This window comes from Medicago sativa, chromosome 4 (assembly GCF_051527215.1).
Source record: "Medicago sativa cultivar Bolivia chromosome 4, Bolivia_mono, whole genome shotgun sequence".
Lineage (NCBI taxonomy): Eukaryota > Viridiplantae > Streptophyta > Magnoliopsida > Fabales > Fabaceae > Medicago > Medicago sativa.
Genome location: NC_140752.1, coordinates 13,325,629 through 13,346,820, shown reverse-complemented (window position 1 = coordinate 13,346,820; position 21,192 = coordinate 13,325,629). Strand labels below are relative to the sequence as shown.

Sequence of the window (21,192 nt, the reverse complement as noted above, 5' to 3'; positions counted from 1 at the left end):
TTGGTATTGGTTTTTAATTTTGAGATCCAATGAACTGATGAACCAAACCGACGCTAATCTCACCCCAATTTTAGTAATATTATCCTTCCTCACACATATTATTAACCTCAAAATTAAAGTCGAACATAAAATACTCCTTAATTTATTCATTTTCTCTCATCATCATCTCATCTAATCACTCACACTCTATTTCGTTTCTACAAACTGATTAACCATACCGATCCAAACCAAACCAAACCGATTAATTTGGTTTAGTTTCTTTTTTCAAAAAATAGAAAAATCGAAAAACCAGACATTTTTTGACCAAAAACCGATCCAAATGGAACCATTACCCCCAACCCCTTCTCGAGAAAATCTGCCCCTAAATATGGCGGGGAGGCTAACTTGAGTACTTGACTGGTCAAAAAGCCGTGACAAAAATCTCCTACTTTTCCCCTCCATATTACTGCTAATCAATGACGACCTTCCACCCCATTAACATCAATTCATAACGCCACCCCAACCCCATCAATATCTACTTTCCAACAATAATTTTTCCCCTTCCATCAACATTAATACCACTGCTTTTTCCCCTGAATGACTTTCCCATACACACTCTTTTGGTTACCAATGCACAATTCTTGGAATACATTGCACTTCTTGTAATCCTAATCTTGAAACTATCAGTAAATCATTAACACTAAACTTACTTCTAATATTTTAATTGATCTTTCTGATTTATTATTCTGTGTCGTTTCAATTCATTAGAATGCCTATACACTTTTTTTTTTGTTTACATAATGCCTATACTCTTTTTATTGAAAAAAGAGAATACACATTTTACTGAAGTAAGAAAATATGTTTCAAAAATATAAAAATTTATTGGTGGATTAAAAAGAGGGTATAATAGAAAAAAGAAATAAAAAAATTTATTACTTTAGTCTTGTGTTACTATTCTAAAACAACATTTGAGTAAAAACGGAGGGAGTAAAAAAGATAAAAATAATATGTTTAGTTTGTTACAATTCAATTTATATAATTTTAATTTATACTATATATATAAATAAAACACCCCTTTAAGCTTTTTGGGCTGGGATTTTCTTTATAAAAATGTTCTCAAATTTGAATACAAATAACACGTAACAAATAGATAAGTATAAATTTAAATATAAAAAAATTGTAACAAACACGATATGAATATATATGCTTGTTTTTTTTCTTTATCATTTAAAAAGTGTAACAAACTATATGAGTAATTTATACTTACTTTTTCATTACGTCAATTATACCCTTACACAACTTTTTCTATAATAAAGATCGTTGTTGGTGTCATAAAAAAAATTTAGATTATATTTTTTTGTTATATTGTTTTTTTAAGGAATTTTTTTGTTATATTGTTGGTGTCATTGAAATAAATAATCATGTTTAGTTTGATTTGTTATAACTTGAAACCAACAAAAATTTATATTTTTAGTTCTAATCCAAATCAAAATTTCATACAAAAAACACGGTTAAAAATTTTAAAACATTAGCGCAATAAAAAAAGCGGAAAGACGGCCCATCTTTTTGCTAGTCATAATAATTTTTTTTTTTATATAAAATACCTTCCATGATTTACGGTGTTACATGCAATCAAAAGAGAAGAAGAAAGAAAGACATAACATATCCTACTCTTTCAAAATCAAATCTTCCGTTATCCCAAAAAAAAAAAAAAATCGCATGATAAAAGGGTAAGACACCAAACCCTAGTTTCATTCACGCAGCAGTATAAATAGTATCTCCTCACCTATTCTTTTTTCTAACTTGGAAAAAGAGTCAAATTGAGGGTTAGCGATTTTAGAAAACGGGAAGAACACACAATATCCAAAACACCAAAACCCTACAATCATGTCATCGACAAAGAAGTTCACACTAAAGAGTAGCGAAGGTAAGATCTTTGAGGTTGACGAGGCTATGGCGACGCAATCACAAACAATCAAGAAAATGATCGAGGAGGATTGTCCCGACAGGGAAATCCCACTTTCTCACGTTCCCAACAATAGTATGCTGAAGGTTATTGAGTATTGTAGGAAGCATACTGAGGCTTCAAGTTCTGAAGATGATCTTAAGGCTTGGGACGATGATTTCATCAAAGTTGATTGTGATACTTTCTGCGGTCTCATAATGGCTGCATTTGAGTTAGAAATCAAAAGCCTGCAAGATCTTACATCCAAGTTTGTAGAAAACATGTTGCCGGGTGGTGATGAGTTAGCGAAGATGTTGCGCATGTGTTTCAACTGTGATCCAAAATTACTCTCTGAATATTAAATTATTCGTAAAATGTATGAAATCTGTCAATATCAAACTGCATCTATTTAGCTTATACAATCTATAATTGCTGAGATTAAATTGATAGGTGGATTTTATATACTTTGGGGATTATTTGTTATATTTACATAGTTCTGAAGAGGGAATTCTTTGTTTCTGTGTATTTGTATAATGGAATTTACTTTTTCTGAGAATGTGTTTTGCCAATAAGTTGAAGAACCATAGTTTTTATTGAAATTTTTTATAATTGTATAATTGTGGATCATGTCATTCCTTGAGGACAGTACTGATGAAATAAAATTTTCTATATTAGTGTTTTGTAAATCTGACATATTTTAAACCGAAGATATAAGAATCCGATGTACGGCCTTGGAAACAATATTTGTAGAACAAGCCAATGGTAATTTGTTTGCATTCGATTATAATTGATTATATCAAGTTGTTAAATTAATGCAGTGAGTTTTTTGCTGTTCAGGAATCTGATGTACTTCTGCTGTGCTGCTGCTGTTTTTCTGTTGCGGACTAGTGTCGTGCTGTGCTGCTGCTGTTGCTCCGTTGTGGACTGATGTGTCTTTTGCTGTTAATGTTTGTTTGGCTTCTGTTTGTGGTTTTCCTTTATTACTTGCGCCTGTGTCTTTTGTGCTTATTGTATTGATTTGCTTTTGTTGTACTTTGCTCGTCTTTAGCATGGTTTCGTTTATGATAAAATTTAGCCGTTTAAAACAAAAAGGTATTAAATCGATTTGATTACTAATATATGAATGTCGCGTGACTCCTATACATACTTGACTGCATAGTTCATCATCATCTTTATAATTCACTATATATGGTTTAGTTTTGGGAATTTTATCCACATAGTATCTTTAGTTAAAGAATATGAGAGAACATCATAGAAAACTGAATTGAAGGTTACTGTTCTATTCAAAGCTAAGCCTCCAAAGTTCAGAACCTCAAAACCTTGCTCTAAATTTGACTTGCCCTGATATTGAGTTGACTACCAAAATTGCTACCCTATTTTGCTGCTCAACCAGCTCTCTTGTAGAAAATGTGATTGAATGTTCTTGTTAGCAACTAATGTTACTTGTAGTAATGTTGTATATATCAGTTTGCAATGATGAAGAATAGCTAGAAAACCTTGGACCTTTTAGTTTATGGTAATCAACGATCTTTGTTACAGAAACTAGTTCATTGAAACCAAAGTGATGATCGCCGTGTATGGTATGGAATAACATGCTAGAACAAAGGACATGTTATAGCTCTTGAGTTGAGCATTGAGTTTACAAAAGAGATTAAGATTTCAAAAAATTTAACTGAAAGTGGAGCTTGTTTTGGTCATTGATGCACGTGTATGTATGTCTTGCCATTATTTACAACTTTGTTAATAATTCTAAAATATTAGTAGGTTACCATCAAACTATATTTTCCTCAGTGTTGCGCCTGTGCTTCTCACTTTTTCTTGTTGCCAGCCATTGAAATAATAAGTCTCTTGTAAGATGCACCGCACCTTGTTTCCATAAGCACCATAAAATCATTACAATTCGTAAGCGTTCTGCCTTAGGAAGCTGGAAATCGAGGCAAAATAAATTTCCAAAATCTGATGCACTGCTCATGACTGTACATACTGCATTTCACAAGCCCGATTGCTCCCAATAATATTTTACATTTTTACAACCCAGGAGTGGATGTCATCGGTTCACAAAATTCGTCTCAGAATGAAGACAAATATCTGCATTTGGTAACCCCCTTCCCTACTCCATAATACTCCCTCCGGTCCTTATTATAAGAAACAATTGACTTTTAAATTCATTGTGTAATTGATGTATCTAGTCTATATTTATAATAAGATACATTAATTATTCTATGAATCTAAAATGTCAACTTTTTCTTAAGGACCGGAGGGAGTAAAATTCACTTTTTGTGGAATTCAAAGGTTCCATATATGTGACCGAAATCCCCAGAATCCATACTCAGTTATCAATGGAAGTTTTAATTGCATACTCTTCTTTGTTTTGTCGACTTTGGTTATTGGAGGACTAAGTATCTTATGAGGTAGTTGGATGAATATCATTTTGGAAAATGTTTCGGTTATTATTTTCTATGTTACCTTTGAGTTGAACTGAGATTGAAGGCGTTGAAAAATATTTCATTTTACAAAGACATTTATTTGAATTTTGAGTTATTTTAAAAGGGAGAAGTTGTAAGAGTTAGATAACTTTTGTCGTCTGAACAACCGGTTAGCTGAACTTTCAGTTGAAGAAGTAATGGTCTTCATACTTTCGATTCATAAGATATAGGAGTATTTTAGAAAGGTATAGGAAACTATAGTTTGATGTGAATACTCTTCATTAGCAAAGATAGATAGTAAAAATAAAGATAATGATCACATCCATTTTAATTGAATTGAATAATGCAATATAATAAGAATAATAAAATGGATGACTTTGTCAAACCAAAAAAAAAAGTTCTATACCTCATGCACGGTAACCTATAAAAAGGATCTAGAACTAGAAAATTATTTTTGTTGATGTTTGATAAATTGGATGCAACAAGGGTGAGATAATAATATACATGAACATTCAGACGAAATAGTGATATAAATAATGTTAGCAACATATTCTTCAACACACTCTTTACCTAGTTATAATTCATATGATACCACAAAATTTATAAGGGATCCACCTGGTTAGCTGATATCCATATGAAAAATAACCACTGCTGAAAAACAAATTGCATTGAAGAAAACTTGAGAAAGAAACAACAAAATCATCTAAGCATCTAAAATTGAAAATTCACAGAATGCAGTATTGTACAAGATCTTTTTTTTTTTTGGTACAAATATTGTACAAGATCTTAAGTTCTCAACTTCTAAAAGATAAACCAATTTATAAAATATTACTGTCTTTATAAGAGAAGTATTGTAGAAGGATGATGAGGCTATTAAGCACTGATAGTCATACAAAACATCGATGTAACACATACAATATAACTGAAACAAATGATATAAAATCAACCAACTATATTAACGTAAAACCATAATCCGAATAATAGAAAACAGCTTCTGATTCACACAAAATAACATGTTTCATGTCATCACATTCATGTGTAAGCTTTAACTTTATAATCTTTTTTGACAACCTAATCTAATTATGATTATGATCACACCACAGGGGTTAAGAGATCAGGTTTGCTAGAAAAATAAAAAAAAAAAGAAAAATAAAAAAATGGGTATTTGAAGCATATTCATCAAGGTTACTCCTATGTTATGAATCATAAGCAGCATCAGCAGAAGAGGTGTCCATTTGATGCAGACCTAATTCTTCTTCTTGCTCCCATGTCCTGTCATACTCCTCATCTGGAGATACCATGCATGTTCATAAAATTGACAAAACAGAAAACCATAAATATGAATATAATATTAGGATGAAGAACAATGCGGCTAAGTATAAATACTATACACCGACTTCAAGGTGGTATATTAGATTTTTATTACTTCAGTTTAAGATATGTCAAATCTATGGTACATTAATGAAGGAATTTTACTAGAAGTTAAAAGTTAAAACTCAGAACTCCATCACTAAATAAGAAAAATGCATATAAGGTAATGAAACAAGAGTGGTATGAATGTGTATATATTTTTTTATTTTTTATTTTTAATCCTCCTTAGAAAACACAGGAAGCTATTATCTCAACAAACAAAGTTTTAATCCTACTTTTTTCATATGAATACCCTAGTAAGTGTGCAATAGAGACGAGACCCAAGGACAATAATTTCAATTTCAAATATGGAAACCGCTTCGCATTAAGTAAAACTTGTAGTCTGGGAGTGTAGAAGAAAAACTTACATGTTAATTGTTTGTTGTCTTCAACATCGTCAGTCACAGGTTCTACAAAAGTATAAGCTAATGGATCATCGAGAATTAAGGTCCAAGGTTTCTCCAAGCTAAGAAGCTGCACATAATGAATAGATGAATATTAAAGAAATGGTCTCGAAGACTATATAATGTGATAAGAGAGGTTTATAAATTCACCTAGTTGTAAAATATAGATGAAATTCACACATAATAAGTAATAAATACGGGCAGATTATCGTAATCTAATAAATGAACTAAATATGTGGAACTACGACTCTTCCCAGAGATACATGCAAGGGAATAAATATAAGCCAATAAGTCAGTTTAGTATAATCCACGTGGTACCTTGTTTAGCCTGTCTTTGAAGTCAAGCAACTTGCTTCTACTATTTTTTTGTTCATCAACACTGTCTCCTAATGTAAACAAATGCATCGTCTCAAGACCTGCACATGTATATATATAATCAAAGATATATAATATAATCTACATGAGAAAGAAAAACATAAGCAACTGCATGAAAGGAGAACGACATGAAATCCTTCTTTGCAAAAATAAATAAGAATTTGCATTTTAGAAGGTTGTTCCAACATATTTAATATAGAAAATTTGGATTGGAAGATATAACGATTGCTCAGGTGGATGATACTTAAAACACTATAATTAAGAGATTAGATTACTCAATTCATGTGCAGCACGAAAAGTATTAAGGATACTATCACCTGTCTTTTCCTTTTCATTTCCGCAAAAGGTTAGCACTTCAAATTAAATTGTTTGTAGGATAAACCAACTTGATATTAATGTGTGTGTGAAAATATAGAGACGGGGAGAGCACACTTACTTTCACTAATTTTTTTGATTAAACCATCAACAGTTGTTGCAACTCCTTTGATAGTGGGACAGCAAAAGTCAAGTTCAGGAACTTCTACACTGCCAGTATCAGACTTGGGAAACCAAAGAAATACTTAGTCAATGCTTTGAAAATAAGAATAGAGACAAATATGGAAAGATATAAAACAAATTTCTAGGTGTTGAATGACATATAAATAGTATTTAGAGGGTCAAAAATTCAGGAGGAAAAAGAATGAAGCGAGCATTAATTTGCATCAACACCGCATCTTTTTACAGGTTCATCAATGCAATTATTTCCTCTGAGTTTATCTTCACAACTATTACCCTGAGTTTATTGTTGAAAACAGCATACACCGATATCAGGATATCTTTATTTTACAAAACTTCTCTAACCAGCTATTTTAGGCATCTAACTAATTACCACAAAATACAGTTTCGTCCAAATGTAGTGCCATACTAATTTAAACAACCGAGGAAAAGTCCGTACAAACAGTTTGTTTTCTCATGGTTCCTTCCAAAATGATCAATAACAAATTGTTATGATGCTTATAGCTGTGCAAAACTTGAAAAAGATCCCTTTTTAGTTGTAATGAGATCCAAACTTAACCATTCAACACAAGTAACATTAATTTTCTTCAAAAAAAAAACATAAGTAACATTAATCAATGGACTACATGTGTTGAGATTTGTCAAAATTATGATAGAGACAACACACCTTAATTACAAGACGGTTTAGGTCCTTGATGTTTTGCACACAAAGCGTAATCAATTTTCCTTTTTTTGAAAATTCTCCACCGGGTTTCACCTGCATGATGAAGAACAATAATTAATCAAGCCTTGAAAGAAAGAATTACACTCAAGAAATCAGGATATACCTCATTGCTGTGGTAAGCACAAACATCACAAGTGGATGCCATAACGATTGCTTCTTTGAAGTACGGAATATCTATACATCATCGTTAAGCTCAAAAACGTGTACAGATGAATTATAAGACACATTTTTCATCCGACTCTGAAAATGATAATATAGCACTGGCTGGTAGCAAAATATAAAGGTGTCAGGCTTTGTTATAACAAGGTACATAAATGAATATTATTTACGCTCTTTGAGTAATAATGAGTAGCTTCAATATATAGCGATGTTTGATAGATTATAAAAGAATTTAATTCAGGATATTTTTCATCTGACACATAGTAATAAGAAAAATAATCTCTGCACACCAAAAGGGTGCCTGAAGTTTCAAATTTGAAAGGTGGAAACATAGAAAAAGAGCAAACAGCTTAATTGTTGTAACAGAACAACGCTTTTTATGATTTCAATTTCGTGTAAAAGAACAGTACGCTCTTGCATAGACAAAATACGAACCCTTCAAGCCAATCATCTTAATCTATGATTTCCATTGATGCTAAAACGAAGGATAAATCTTCTAAACAAATGTAAAACACTGTTAAGAATAAACCAAAAGGGGAAGATAAGAGATGGTAAAAGGATACAAATTGGAAACATCTTCGTCTCACATTCACTTCCGCAACAACAAGTTACTGGGAAAATAAACACCTGCCAAGAAAACAATAAGCACTAGTTTGACGCTGAATGTTGAGAAAAAAAGTAGTCAGTACCATACAGTTCATCATACCTCTTCTGGTGAAGAATATCGAAATAAGGCTTCTGCAATTTCTGCACTATCACTCTGTGCAATGGCTTGGCGACATTTTGCTGCGCCTAGTGATCCGTGTGGTTCTCCCCTCACGTGATATCCCAATGATTCTTGTTTCTCAGGAGTTCGATCATAAAACTTGATTTTCAGCGATGGATCAGATGATGGTGCAAACCTATTTACATAGTTATGCCATACATTTAAATAAACTAATAGCAACTAAAAGGTTCATCAAATATCAAAACACACCATATACAGGCCCAACTGGTTTACAAAAAAAAAAAAAACTAGCAGATGCATACAATGATTTGAAGAGAACCAATCTGATACAAAAGTTAATCAAACGAGTATAAAATAACGTCCACTCAAAGAACACAATAATCACATTTTAATCTTTTTATAAGAAATATCTCTTACGGGTTTTCAATTGAGCTATTTCCAGCAGGATCATCAAGAATAAATGTAAATGATGATTTTGCTGCTGCACAGGCTCGCAATTTCACCAAGAACTGATCAATTGCTTCAGCTGTCTCTGGATCCACTTTCTGTAAAGTAAAAAATATAGAACTAAATAATTAAAATAGAAAATTATACCAAACAGTAGTATAGGACAGAAAAAAAATAGTACTGTTCGCTCCTCTTGTAGGGCTTGAAGTTCATCAGCAGCTCGCATCAGTATCCCTTCAACCTACAATTACACCAAAAGCTATATAGTCAAATCATATGAAAAATAATGTTAAACTAATCATGTTTATTCTACTTGAAGTCACAATTACATGTTTATTGTACTATATGCACATTATCATTGCAACAAAATAACAAGTAACGAAAGGAAGCAACCTACGTTATGATATGATTAAATCAAGGAAAATCTATAGCTTCTGAAATCTACTCAAGATTCTTTCCTTTGATTGATACTTACAAAAAATTATAGAATAGGGGTATAACATGGATATCTTTTTCTTTTCCTGAGCTAAAGTTTTAATCAAATAATAACAACGGAACATTACATTTTATTCAATCGTAATCAGATCTATTGAAGGTTTATTATATTCTAGATGATTTTGTACAAGATAACTTTTAGGCCAAAACCAACTGTAGTGGTATTCGGTGGCAAATGAACAAGCAAAACAAATGGACACTGTCAATGGTATGTAGGAAAATAAAAATTGATATATAAAATGGAAGTACCGTTGACACACTAGCACGTTGAGCCTCTGACGGGATCTCAAAATCCAATTCTGGTATCTGCACAATCATGCACGCAATTAAAGTTCTCCAAGATATAAACAATTCAAATAAATTTAGCACACTTTGTTAGAGAAACTGGATATAGAAATGACTAACTAGGCCATTGTTAGCCTCTTTACTTAGAACTAGATAAAAGTACAACAAAAGTTAGGCTCATCCATAAAAGATCAATAAAATAGACCTTTGCGATTAATCGGGGACAACCAATAACTGAAAACATAACTTGGTAGCATGAAAACAAACAAGAAACATACTTCTCTATGTGAGGTCTGTTACATGCATTAATCATTACAACTACAAAATGTATAGACAATTAAGCAAGATTAACTTACGTACCTTAATGCTAGCATGCTCCGATTTTACCACTTGTCTATCGAGCAGCTGCATTCATTAGCAATTGTCATCAATAAGGAACTCTTACAAACAAATATGTGGAATAGACAACTAAAACCACACTTATGAATCCAAAATATGAAAGATAGAGAGAGCATAATATAATAGATAATTTGAATCAACATAACCTCTAGATTGCCAAATGGGATCATCAGGGTGTAAGAACAACAACGCGGTTGAATTTCGTCAACATTCATTACTTCATTGTTCCTAATTGATAAACAAAGACAAAAGGGGAAATATGACATCTTGAAGGAACATCAAATAGACAGAATTGCAATGAAAACACAATTTAGGACTCATTTGTTACACATTAAAGAAAAAATTGGTACTTAAGGATTTTTAAGAAAAGTTAAAGCTGTGTTTGTTTACCATAATAATAAAAATCACTTCTTATTTTTAGAAAGCTATATCAAACAATTAAAAGCTTTCAAAGTGGTTATTTAATAATAATAACAATATTATAAAGTAGATAAAAAATAACTCTTGATTAAGGGAGAAACTTACTGTTCACCACAGTGAGGACAATTGAAAGTGGACAGCCAAGTCTGCATAAAAGGCATAAGTAATTAATTAATGGATATAATTCAATGAAGTACGGAGACTCTTCGGATTAAATATGTTGAGGTGTCGGTGTATGACATCGACACGACTTAGATACATGTTTACATTGAATTAAGTCATTTTCTTAAATTCTAACCAGTTTTGACGTGTCTAGTGTAAGTACTAGTGTATGTGCTTCAAAGATAGAAATAGAAAAGGAGACAGCAACAATATGTGATTTGATAATGCTAATAATTCATTTATTGAAAGTATCTAAGATGAGAATAATTCATCTTCATCCTCTCCCACTCCCTCTCTCACATTATAACTAACACCAGGAAAAACCATCTCCACCTTCAATAACCTCTCACAAATCACCTTCCCCGTAAGAAAAAAACATCCATTATTATAACAAGTCACATCCGGCTCAACACCTTGTTTAGACATTTCATCAAACACCTCAAACGCAGAATTCAAATCGTGTTTTTTCACAAACAAAGTTATCAAAGTTCTAGTATTAAAAGAACTTTGTTAAAATTATAAATCTGAACATTAGGTTCAACACCCGCAATTTCATAATATGCGGAAAACTTGATAAAGCCCTAGTATTAAAAGAACGAATACCGGGCCGGCACCGGAAAACCCAACCCATGTTTTGAAAAAGCTTGAGCGTTTGATGAAGTGAAAAAAAAAAAAAAAGAATGAAAATTCAAACAAGTAGGAAATATACCTTTCTGAAGTGAGGAATGACAGTGATGAAAGAATCTGTAGTACCCTAAAAGAAACATGGTAAAAGAATTTGAATTGAGTGAGACATGGGAAAATTAAACAATGAATGAAAACAAAAAGTTAAGAGAAAGAGAGAATACGTTTTCACCACAATGCATGCAAAGGCTTTCAATGCATTGTAAGCTTTCAACGTTGTAAAGAGGAGCGCCACCAACATCAGCGGCAGAAACGGTTTCAACCACCGACCTAAGCTCCATCTCTTTGCCGTCAACAAACCAGTGATCGATGAGAATAACGATTTGGGAGAAGAAATCACGGGTTGCGTGGATAACAAGTGATTGATGAGAATAACCACTTGGGAGAGGGAGAAAGCACACTGTTTATAGGGTTGCTATGAAACGTGGATGCCAAGCAAATCTTTTTTTTTTTTTTTACACAATATTGAGCAAATCTTTGGTGGGTTCTTTTCTTATAGTTTTTAATTAAATTAAAATTTCTCAAATTTATAATTTTCTCAAAATTTGTGATAACAAAAAAAAAGTATTTTTAAATAAGAACCATTAAAAGTGCACCTAAGTTTTGTCCAAATATATTGCTACCCTAATTTTTTTTCCTTCTTGTATGCCTTTCATGTGTTAAATTTCACCATTCAACTAATTTACTCTTATTATTTAATACTCAATTCATATTTTTCTATGTTTTTTTGTTGCAAAAATTTTGGGTGAGAGAATCGTGTCCCAATCCAAGATATTTTGGGTGAAAGACCTTTGTGCTATAAGAACATTTATTAAGGTATTTATATTTATATCCTTTTAAAGGAACTAGTGGGGTTTAAAACCAGAATTTCTTAGATTCAAGACCTGTATTTTTACCACTAGATCAATCCCTAGGAGTTATCTCATATTTTTCTATTCATTGATGGGATTGATAACACCTTGGCAGATAGATGATTAGACTTTAGGCGATGGAAGCTTAGGTGATGTTGAAACAACCAAGCAAGAGAATCTAACTCTTTCTAGACCCCATTAAGTTAGTATGCGGGTCGTAGCTGTCTTAGAATTAGTCTGAAGTGGGATTGGAAAAGACCCTAGTTCCATGTTCAACATTTTGCATATTTGGTCACCCTATTTCAAAAAAACAATTTAGGTCCCTCCATCACAATTTTTAAATAAAAAAAACAACTGTTACAAATTTGCACCGTGTCCATTGTGGATTTTTTGTATTTATGCTTGTGGAAGAAACTTTTTATGTACAAATATGAGAAAGTTAATATGAATTTTTTTTATTGAAAAATTATGAATTTTTTAAAAATATCAAGATCAATGTAATGTTTCTATTAATTATTTTTAATTATATATGCAAAACACTATCAAATACTTGCTACGCACTCATTGCATATTAGATATCTATTACGTTCTCTTGAAACAAATCTTCAAATGCCGCATATAACAAATCTCAACATATTAAGAAAAGGTATAAACCATGCTAAAAAAAAAAAAGAACAAGTAAACCATCTGATAGAAGTTTGGCAAGTGCACCAAATACTATCGAAGTAGTAAAAATATCGATCCCACGAGGACTGTTTTTAACTTCAATAATTCAATCGCGTTACAAAAATAGGATGTATAAAAGTTTATTTTGTTTTGCCACTAGGAAGTAGATTTGATTTGATTTTAATTAAATCAAGTAACAGAAAATAAAGATTTGATTAAGAAAATATGAGAGAGATGAGATCAGGTCTGTCGAATCATCTATGTTTCCCCTAATTGGTTACTGTACCTATTATTACTAATGATTTTCTAGTTTCACGATAGTTAACAAATTAGCCCTAATCAATCCCTTGAGTTAGGACCCTCTTCTTTAACTACAACCCCTAATTCCTTAGGTGGTCTAATAATCTTTGAAGGTTTTATGAACGTTAACCTAATATCACTAATAAACGATTATCCATTCCTAGACTAACCATGTTTATTAGAACAATTCAATTAGGTCTAAGTCGAAAGCTATGGTCAGTAGTCATTCGTTCTCACAAAATCATGTTTATATTTGATCAGGATATAAAAAGCCTTAAGAACAATTGAATTGAATAAAGACTAAAAATTCATTAATAAACAATAGAGTTTCACAGCAACATATGATCAATTAGGGTTACATAGATTCATATCTGACCTAATCTCTAAGAGATTTAGCTACTCATAATTGAGTTTACAAATAGCATAATCAATGAAAGAATTAAAACATACATAAACTGGGTTAGAGATGATGAAATCCTCTCCGCTGCAGCCTTCTGGGTGTTAAAATCGCACTTTAGCTCTCCAAAATCGTAATCCCCTTTGTTTGAGACTGACTTCAGCTTAAATAGGCAAGTTCTGATCGCCCAAAATCGTACCACGATTAGAGAAATCGTACCACGATTGCATCTTTGAACCCTAATTTCCTTTAAAGCCCTTCTTAAAATCGTATCACGATTATATGGATCGTATTACGATCCAGCTCCTTCAAAAACATGCTTTCTGACTTCAAGAAATCGCATTGAGATTGGAAAATCGCAGTACGATTGGTTGATTCCAGTTCTTCCAAATTTGTTTCTTTTAACTGCTCCTGGACACTCAATGTTGCTTAGAACTCTATCAAAATGTCAAAATAAGTCCTAAAAATTACGTAATGACAGCATGTCATCACAACCCTAAACTTAAACCATTCCTTGTCCTCAAGGAATTCATTTGCAAAATTGACAGTCGACAGTAAAATAACAAATACCTGATCAAGTAATAGTATCCAAAAAGTTCAATCACCTTACTAGCTAAAGATGAGCTAGTTTGACTTGTTTGCATCCACCAATTCACAACTCCACGCAACAATTTGAATAGGGTTCACAGTCGACATGCAATCTAGATATTACCATACGCTTGAAAAGTTTCTAAACGTCAATCAAAATCAATGTCAATGCACACTTTGAGGTCTTTAAGGGTTATAACGGGGCTTAGGTGAAGGTGGGATAATATTTGGATAAGTAGGCTACACAAAATTTGAGTTAGGCATTCCTACGAAAGTTAAAGCACAAAATTCAATCCTTCATTCATTCACCTTGTGGAACAACAATTAATGTAAAGGTACTAGAGAATATTTTTAACCTTAGGGACAATCGAGTTTGAAGTTACTCGGATTTTCAATGTTTTGTCCCTTTCTTTTCATCATTCATTTTCATTTTTTTTTTCATACACCATTTTTGTGTATATTTTTCATTGATAATGTTCATTCTTCATTCTTTGTTCTCTTATTCTCTAGTACCCCCACCCCAAACTTAATTGGTTGCAAATTCCAATAGCAACCCCAAACTTAATCTTTAGCAACATTCTACAATGCCTTAACTCAGAAAATACATTAAGGGACAAATCCTAAAAGTCTCTCGGCTTGTAATGTAGTTTGTCACCGAACAAAAAGTTCTAATCCTACCGGCTCAAATTGGCTAAGAAATGGATAATATATAACAATTAAAATCAGGGTAGGCTTCAAAAGGCTCACAGCGCTTCTTTATCGTCACTAGCTTGACTGCTAAGGATCCTTAGAGGTCCTTCAGAATGAGTCCCACCCTTCCTTTTGGTAGGTCGCCACCTAGGTATGGTTTAACTCTTTGTCCATTCACTTTGAAACTTCGATCTCCTTCAAGTGTCACTAGTTCAACAGCTCCATATGGTGACACACTTTTGACCAAGAATGGTCCAGACCATTTTGACTTGAGCTTCCCAGGAAACAGCTTCAACCTGGAATTATACAACAAAACTAGTTGTCCACAGTTAATATCCCTAGACACTAAGTTTTTGTCATGATACCTTTTTGTCCTGGCTTTATAGATGAGCGCATTTTCATACGCTCTAAGCCTCATCTCCTCAAGTTCATTAAGTTTCAAAAGTCTTTTCTTACCAGCGGCTACTTGATCAAAATTTAAGGCCTTAATTGGCCCAATAAGCTTTATGCTCTAGCTCGACTGGAAGATGACATGCCTTCCCATAGACTAACTGATAGGGTGAGAACCCAAGATGAGTCTTAAAGGCTGTCCTATATGCCCACAGTGCGTCATCTAATTTCCTAGACCAATCTTTCCTATTTGACGCAATTGTTTTCTCTAGAATTTATTTCAGCTGTCGGTTTGAAACCTCTACTTGACCACTAGTTTGTGGGTGATAGGGAGTTGCAATTTTGTGCTTAATGTTATACCTTTTTAGCACATTTTCAAGAAAATTATTGCAAAAATGCTTCCCCCCATCATTAATCAATACTCTAGGGGTTCCAAATCTAGTGAAAATATTCTTCTGAAGGAAGTTGACAACAGTTTTGGCATCATTAGCAACACATGGTATCGCTTCAACCCACTTTGTGACATAATCAGCACATACTAGAATATGGAGATAAGAGTAAGAGGAAGGGAATGGTCCCATAAAATCAATACCCCAACAGTCAAATGGTTCAACTTCAATGATTCCTTTTAGGGGCATTTCATTCCTCTTTGATATGTTACCTGTCCTTTGGCATCTGTCACATCTTGTGACAAAGTCGTGGCAATCCTTGAAAAGTGTGGGCCACCAGAATCCACTTTGCAAGACTTTTGTAGCTGTCCTTTCTCCACTATGGTGGCCTCCATAAGCTGAGCTATGGCAGTGCCACATGATACTATGTGCTTCCTCACCTGCAACACAACGTCTAATCAAACCATCAGTACCTACCTTAAACAGATAAGGATCATCCCACAAGTAGTGGTTTGCATCTTTGAAGAACTTTTTCCTCTGAGTATAGGTCATATCATCAGGAACTATGTTACCGGCCTTAAAGTTCGCCATGTCAGCAAACCAGGGCCTTTCTCCAATAGCAAACAGCTGTTCATCGAGGAATTCAGCCTTGATGGCCTTCTCCTTCTTTGTCACCTCATCATTTTCCAGCCTTGAGAGGTGATCAGCTACCACATTCTCGACTCCCTTCTTGTCACGAATCTCAAGATCAAATTCTTGCAATAATGATTATTGGTGCAGTCACCAACTTGTTTTTAATCAAAGAAAAAGCATTTAGACATTCAGAATCAAAATTAAACTCGTTTTCTTTGACCAAGAGGTTACAGAGGGGTTTGGAAATTTTAGAAAAGTCTTTTATGAAACGCCGATAGAAACCGGCATGCCCCAAGAAACTCCTTACTCCTTTAACATTAACTGGTGGTGGAAGTTTCTCTATAACCTCTATCTTAGCTTGGTCCACCTCAATGCCTTTAGCACTTATTTTATGCCCCAAAACTATACCTTCAGTTACCATAAAATGACATTTTTCCCAATTCAAAACAAGGTTAGTTTCGGTGCATCTTTTAAGTACAGCATTTAAATGGAACAAGCATTGATCAAAAGACTTACCAAAAACAGAAAAGTCATCCATAAATACCTCAACGTTCTTCTCTATCATGTCAGAGAAGATGGAGAGCATACACCTTTGAAAGGTCGACGGCGCATTACACAGCCCAAAGAGCATCCTCCGATAAGCAAACACACCAAATGGACAAGCGAAGGCAGTCTTTTCTTGATCTTCCAGAGCCACTGCAATTTGATTATACCCCGAATACCCATCCAAGAAGCAATAAAAGGCTTGGCCAGCCAATCTCTCAATCATTTGATCCATGAATGGTAATGGAAAGTGGTCCTTTCTTGTTGCGGTATTCAACCTCCGGTAGTCTTCTACACATTCTCCAACCAGTGACGGTACGGGTGGGTATTAATTCATTTTTTCATTAGCCACCACCATCATTCCTCCTTTCTTAGGCACCACGTGAACTGGACTCACCCATGAGCTATCTGAGATAGGGTAGATCATACCTGCATCTAGTAACTTCAGCACCTCTTTCTTCACCACTTCCTTCATTGTTGGGTTAAGTCTCCTTTGAGGTTGAACCACCGGTTTGTATTCAGCCTCCATGTGTATTTTGTGCATGCAATAAGCTGGACTAATACCCTTCAAATCAGAAATGTTCCACCCCAAAGCTCCTTGATTGTCCTTTAACACCCTCATTAATTTTTCTTCTTCCAAAGGTGTCAAGGTATTTCTGATGATTACTGGTTTAGAGGCATCTTTGGTGAGGAAAACGTACTTCAAGTGAGAATGGAGTTCTTTTAATTCTGGATTTTTCTCTCCTTCTCCACTCAAAATAGGAGCATCCATCGAGTACTTACCCATTAATTCTTCTATTTTTACCGGTCCCAACTCTTGCTTGCTTGCTTCTAGCTGCTTGACACAATTACTCACTTCAAGATCTTCATCATCCTCACAACTTACTATAGAATTCACAATTGAACGTTCAAGAGGTTGTGTTGGTTGATGTTCACAAGAGTCATCTTCAACTATTTCTTCAACAACATCAATCCGGTAGCACTTGGGGTTTTCATATTTGTGCTTCATGGCCTCAAATATATTAAACACTACTTGCTCCTTGTGGAATCTCAACATTAGCTCTCCTTTCTCAATATCAATCAAAGCACGACCAGTTGCAAGGAAAGGTCTTCCTAGAATGAGTGGCATTTCTTCATCTTCAGCCATATCTAAAATCACAAAATCTGTCGGAAACACCAAGTCATTAACCTTGACTAGCACATCTTCAAGCACACCGAAAGGATAAGAGATTGACCGATCAGCTAAAGTAATGGTCATTCTTGTTGGTTTTGGCTCCCCACACTTAAGTTTCTTCATCATTGAAAGAGGCATCAAGTTGATACTTGCTCCCAAATCACATAAAGCTCTACCAATATCTACCGGTCCAATGGAACAAGGGATAGTAAAAGCACCAGGATCCTTCAGCTTAGGTGGCAGCTTCTTTTGAAGAATAGCACTACAATTCTCAGAAAGTGCTATGTTCTCATCATCCTTAGGCTTCCTTCGTTAAGTTAATAAGTCCTTCATGAACTTAGCATACAACGACATTTGATCAAGAGCTTCACCGAAAGGAATATTCACCTGAAGTTGTGAGAAAAGTTGCATGAACTTCTTGAATTGACCTTCATCCTTTTCTTTCTTCTTGGAAAGGTGAGGGTATGGAAGCTTCACATATGATGGAACAACTTGTGGTTTATATCCATCTTTCAAGATTTGACTCTTTGACTTCCTCAAGATTGAATCTTCATCAATTAACTTCTCACTTTTTTCTCCCTCTATTTTTTTCTTCCTTTCATTTTCAACTACTCCATGATCAGTTTCTTTTTCAACTACACCCTCATCATTTTTTTCAACTTCACCATCTTCCTCCGCCTCAACTACTACATCATCAACCGTCTTTGGAGCTTTTGGAACTAAAGGTGTAAAAACCTTTTTGCTCCTCAATTCAATAGCATTACAAGACTCATTCTTAGGGTTGTCTTTAGTGTTACCTGAGAATCCGCCTTTGCTTTGTTCAGCCAATTGCTTAGCTAATTGCCCCAATTGAGTTTCAAGCATCTTCCTAGAAGCTTCATTGTTCTTTCTTTCAGCCTCTTGACTTTTCTTCATCTCCTCAAAGTTTCCTCGAGTCATCTTCATAAAGTTCATCATAGTTTCCTCAAGAGCTGATGGCTTTCTTTGTTGTTGTTGTGGAGGAGCAAGCATCTGAGAATTCAAAGCGTTGTTATTTGAGTAGCTTAGATTGGGATGCTTGTTGATTCCTGGAGTGTAGTATTGATTTTGCCTTTGATATCCTCCCATGTAGTTAGCTTCTTCATTAGAACCTTCTGGTACACATTCACCATTGGGATGTTCTTCACCACATAAGTCACACTTGATTGCAGCCACTTGTTGTTGCTTATGAGCCAAAGTGAAGCCTTGAAACTCCTTAGTTAGAGCCTCGATTTGTTTGTTCATAGCTGCTTGGTTAGCAAGGATAACAGTTTGTTCACTCACCCCAAACACTCCTCTTTCCTTCTTCTTAGCTTCAGCACGATACTCATTTCCAGCCATGTTTTCTATTAAAGCTTGGACTTCATGATCAATTTTGCTTTTGAGATTACCTCCCGCGGAAGCATCTAAGAACATCCTAGTGTTTGGTGTTACCCCCTCAGTGAAGATTTGAAGGTACTGTTTCTCGGTGAACTCATGATTATGGCATCTCTTAAGAAGTAAGTTGAATCGCTCCCAAGCATCATATAATGACTCACCTTCTCCTTGCTTGAAGTTAGAGATCTCCATCTTCTTTTCCCAATACTTAGACATAGGGAAATATTTCTCAAGGAACTTCAGCTCTAACTCTTCCCATGTTTGGACAGTCCTGTTGGGTATTGTTAGCAACCAATCTTTTGCTCTTCCCGTCAAGGTGAAAGGAAATAGCCTTAGTTTCTTTTGTGCTTCAGTCACGGTGGCTGGTTGCACACAAAACTCGCAAGTTTCAGCAAAGCGGCTCAAGTGTTCATGAGGACTCATAGCTTCAGTCCCATCGAATTGTTTGTCCCTCAAACCGTTGAGGACAGTTGTCTTGATGTCGAAAGCAACAGGGTTAGCTGGTTGAAAAGTATGGGTCAGTTGACCGCGATGAGTTGCTAACCCGTAGTCTCCTAGCTTAGGTCGCGGTGGTACAACTCCTTCACCTTCCATAGTTGCAGATTTAGGAGAAGCAGATGTTTCAGATTCAGTTGAGAGTGACTCCAGTATTTGTTCTCGAACACCCGGTGGAACGGAATGAGATAACCTTCGCAAACGGGCAGCTTTCCGGAGTGCTCTAGCAGTCCTTTCAATTTTTGGATTAAATTCGAGATCGTCGGCGCTCACTTTACCTCGCATAAACAGCAAAATACCTTAGTAGCACTGCACAACGCAAAGTAATCAAATGAATACTAAAACAGAAAAATAAAAATTAAAAATAGAAAATTAAATTGCAGAAATCCTAAATTATAACGTAATTGCCTTGTTGAAATAAATCAACAGTCCCCAGCAACGGCGCCAAAAACTTGATAGAAGTTTGGCAAGTGCACCAAATACTATCGAAGTAGTAAAAATATCGATCCCACGAGGACTGTTTTTAACTTCAATAATTCAATCGCGTTATAAAAATAGGATGTATAAAAGTTTATTTTGTTTTGCCACTAAGCAGTAGATTTGATTTGATTTTAATTAAATCAAGTAACAGAAAATAAAGATTTGATTAAGAAAATATGAGAGAGATGAGACCAGGTCTGTCGAATCCTCTATGTTTCCCCTAATTGGTTACTGCACCTATTATTACTAACGATTTTCTAGTTTCACGATAGTTAACAAATTAGCCCTAATCAATCCCTTGAGTTAGGACCCTCTTCTTTAACTACAGCCCCTAATTCCTTAGGTGGTCTAATAATCTTTGAAGGCTTTATGAACGTTAACCTAATATCACTAATAAACGATTATCCATTCCTAGACTAACCATGTTTATTAGAACAATTCAATTAGGTCTAAGTCGAAAGCTATGGTCAGTAGTCATTCGTTCTCACAAAATCATGTTTATATTTGATCAGGATATAAAATGCATTAAGAACAATTGAATTGAATAAAGACTAGAAATTCATTAATAAACAATAGAGTTTCACAGCAACATATGATCAATTAGGGTTACATAGATTCATCTCTGACCTAATGTCTAAGAGATTTAGCTACTCATAATTGAGTTT

At 34.3% G+C, this 21,192-nt stretch overlaps 1 protein-coding gene and 1 long non-coding RNA gene across 2 annotated transcripts; one reads left to right on the top strand and one right to left on the bottom strand.

The window, feature by feature from the left end:
* The first annotated feature begins 1,728 nt into the window (after positions 1-1,728).
* LOC146926469 (uncharacterized) lies at positions 1,729-3,064 on the top strand. The gene is made up of 2 exons (XR_015008128.1): positions 1,729-2,300; positions 2,762-3,064. It is a non-coding gene; the product is annotated as an uncharacterized LOC146926469 (long non-coding RNA).
* Positions 3,065-5,282: 2,218 nt separating this feature from the next.
* On the bottom strand, positions 5,283-12,003 carry LOC146926468 (uncharacterized). The gene is made up of 16 exons (XM_085758815.1): positions 11,701-12,003; positions 11,562-11,606; positions 10,796-10,836; positions 10,417-10,498; positions 10,232-10,276; positions 9,836-9,892; positions 9,273-9,332; positions 9,062-9,189; positions 8,624-8,819; positions 8,481-8,544; positions 7,862-7,932; positions 7,702-7,791; positions 6,976-7,078; positions 6,483-6,580; positions 6,129-6,234; positions 5,283-5,638 (listed from the first exon to the last, which is right to left on the bottom strand). The coding sequence occupies exons 1-16, from the start codon at positions 11,815-11,817 to the stop codon at positions 5,547-5,549; spliced, it is 1,395 nt and encodes a 464-aa protein (XP_085614941.1). The 5' UTR covers positions 11,818-12,003; the 3' UTR covers positions 5,283-5,546.
* Positions 12,004-21,192: the final 9,189 nt, after the last annotated feature.

Excerpts from the sequence above, each read along its gene's own strand:
- LOC146926468 (XM_085758815.1), bottom strand. The coding sequence starts at position 11,817 with ATGGAGCTTAGGTCGGTGGTTGAAACCGTTTCTGCCGCTGATGTTGGT. Across the intron at positions 9,333-9,835 it reads AACGTGCTAGTGTGTCAACG|GTTGAAGGGATACTGATGCG; the intron begins GTACTTCCATTT and ends GTGTAATTGTAG. Across the intron at positions 7,792-7,861 it reads GTGCTTACCACAGCAATGAG|GTGAAACCCGGTGGAGAATT; the intron begins GTATATCCTGAT and ends TTCATCATGCAG.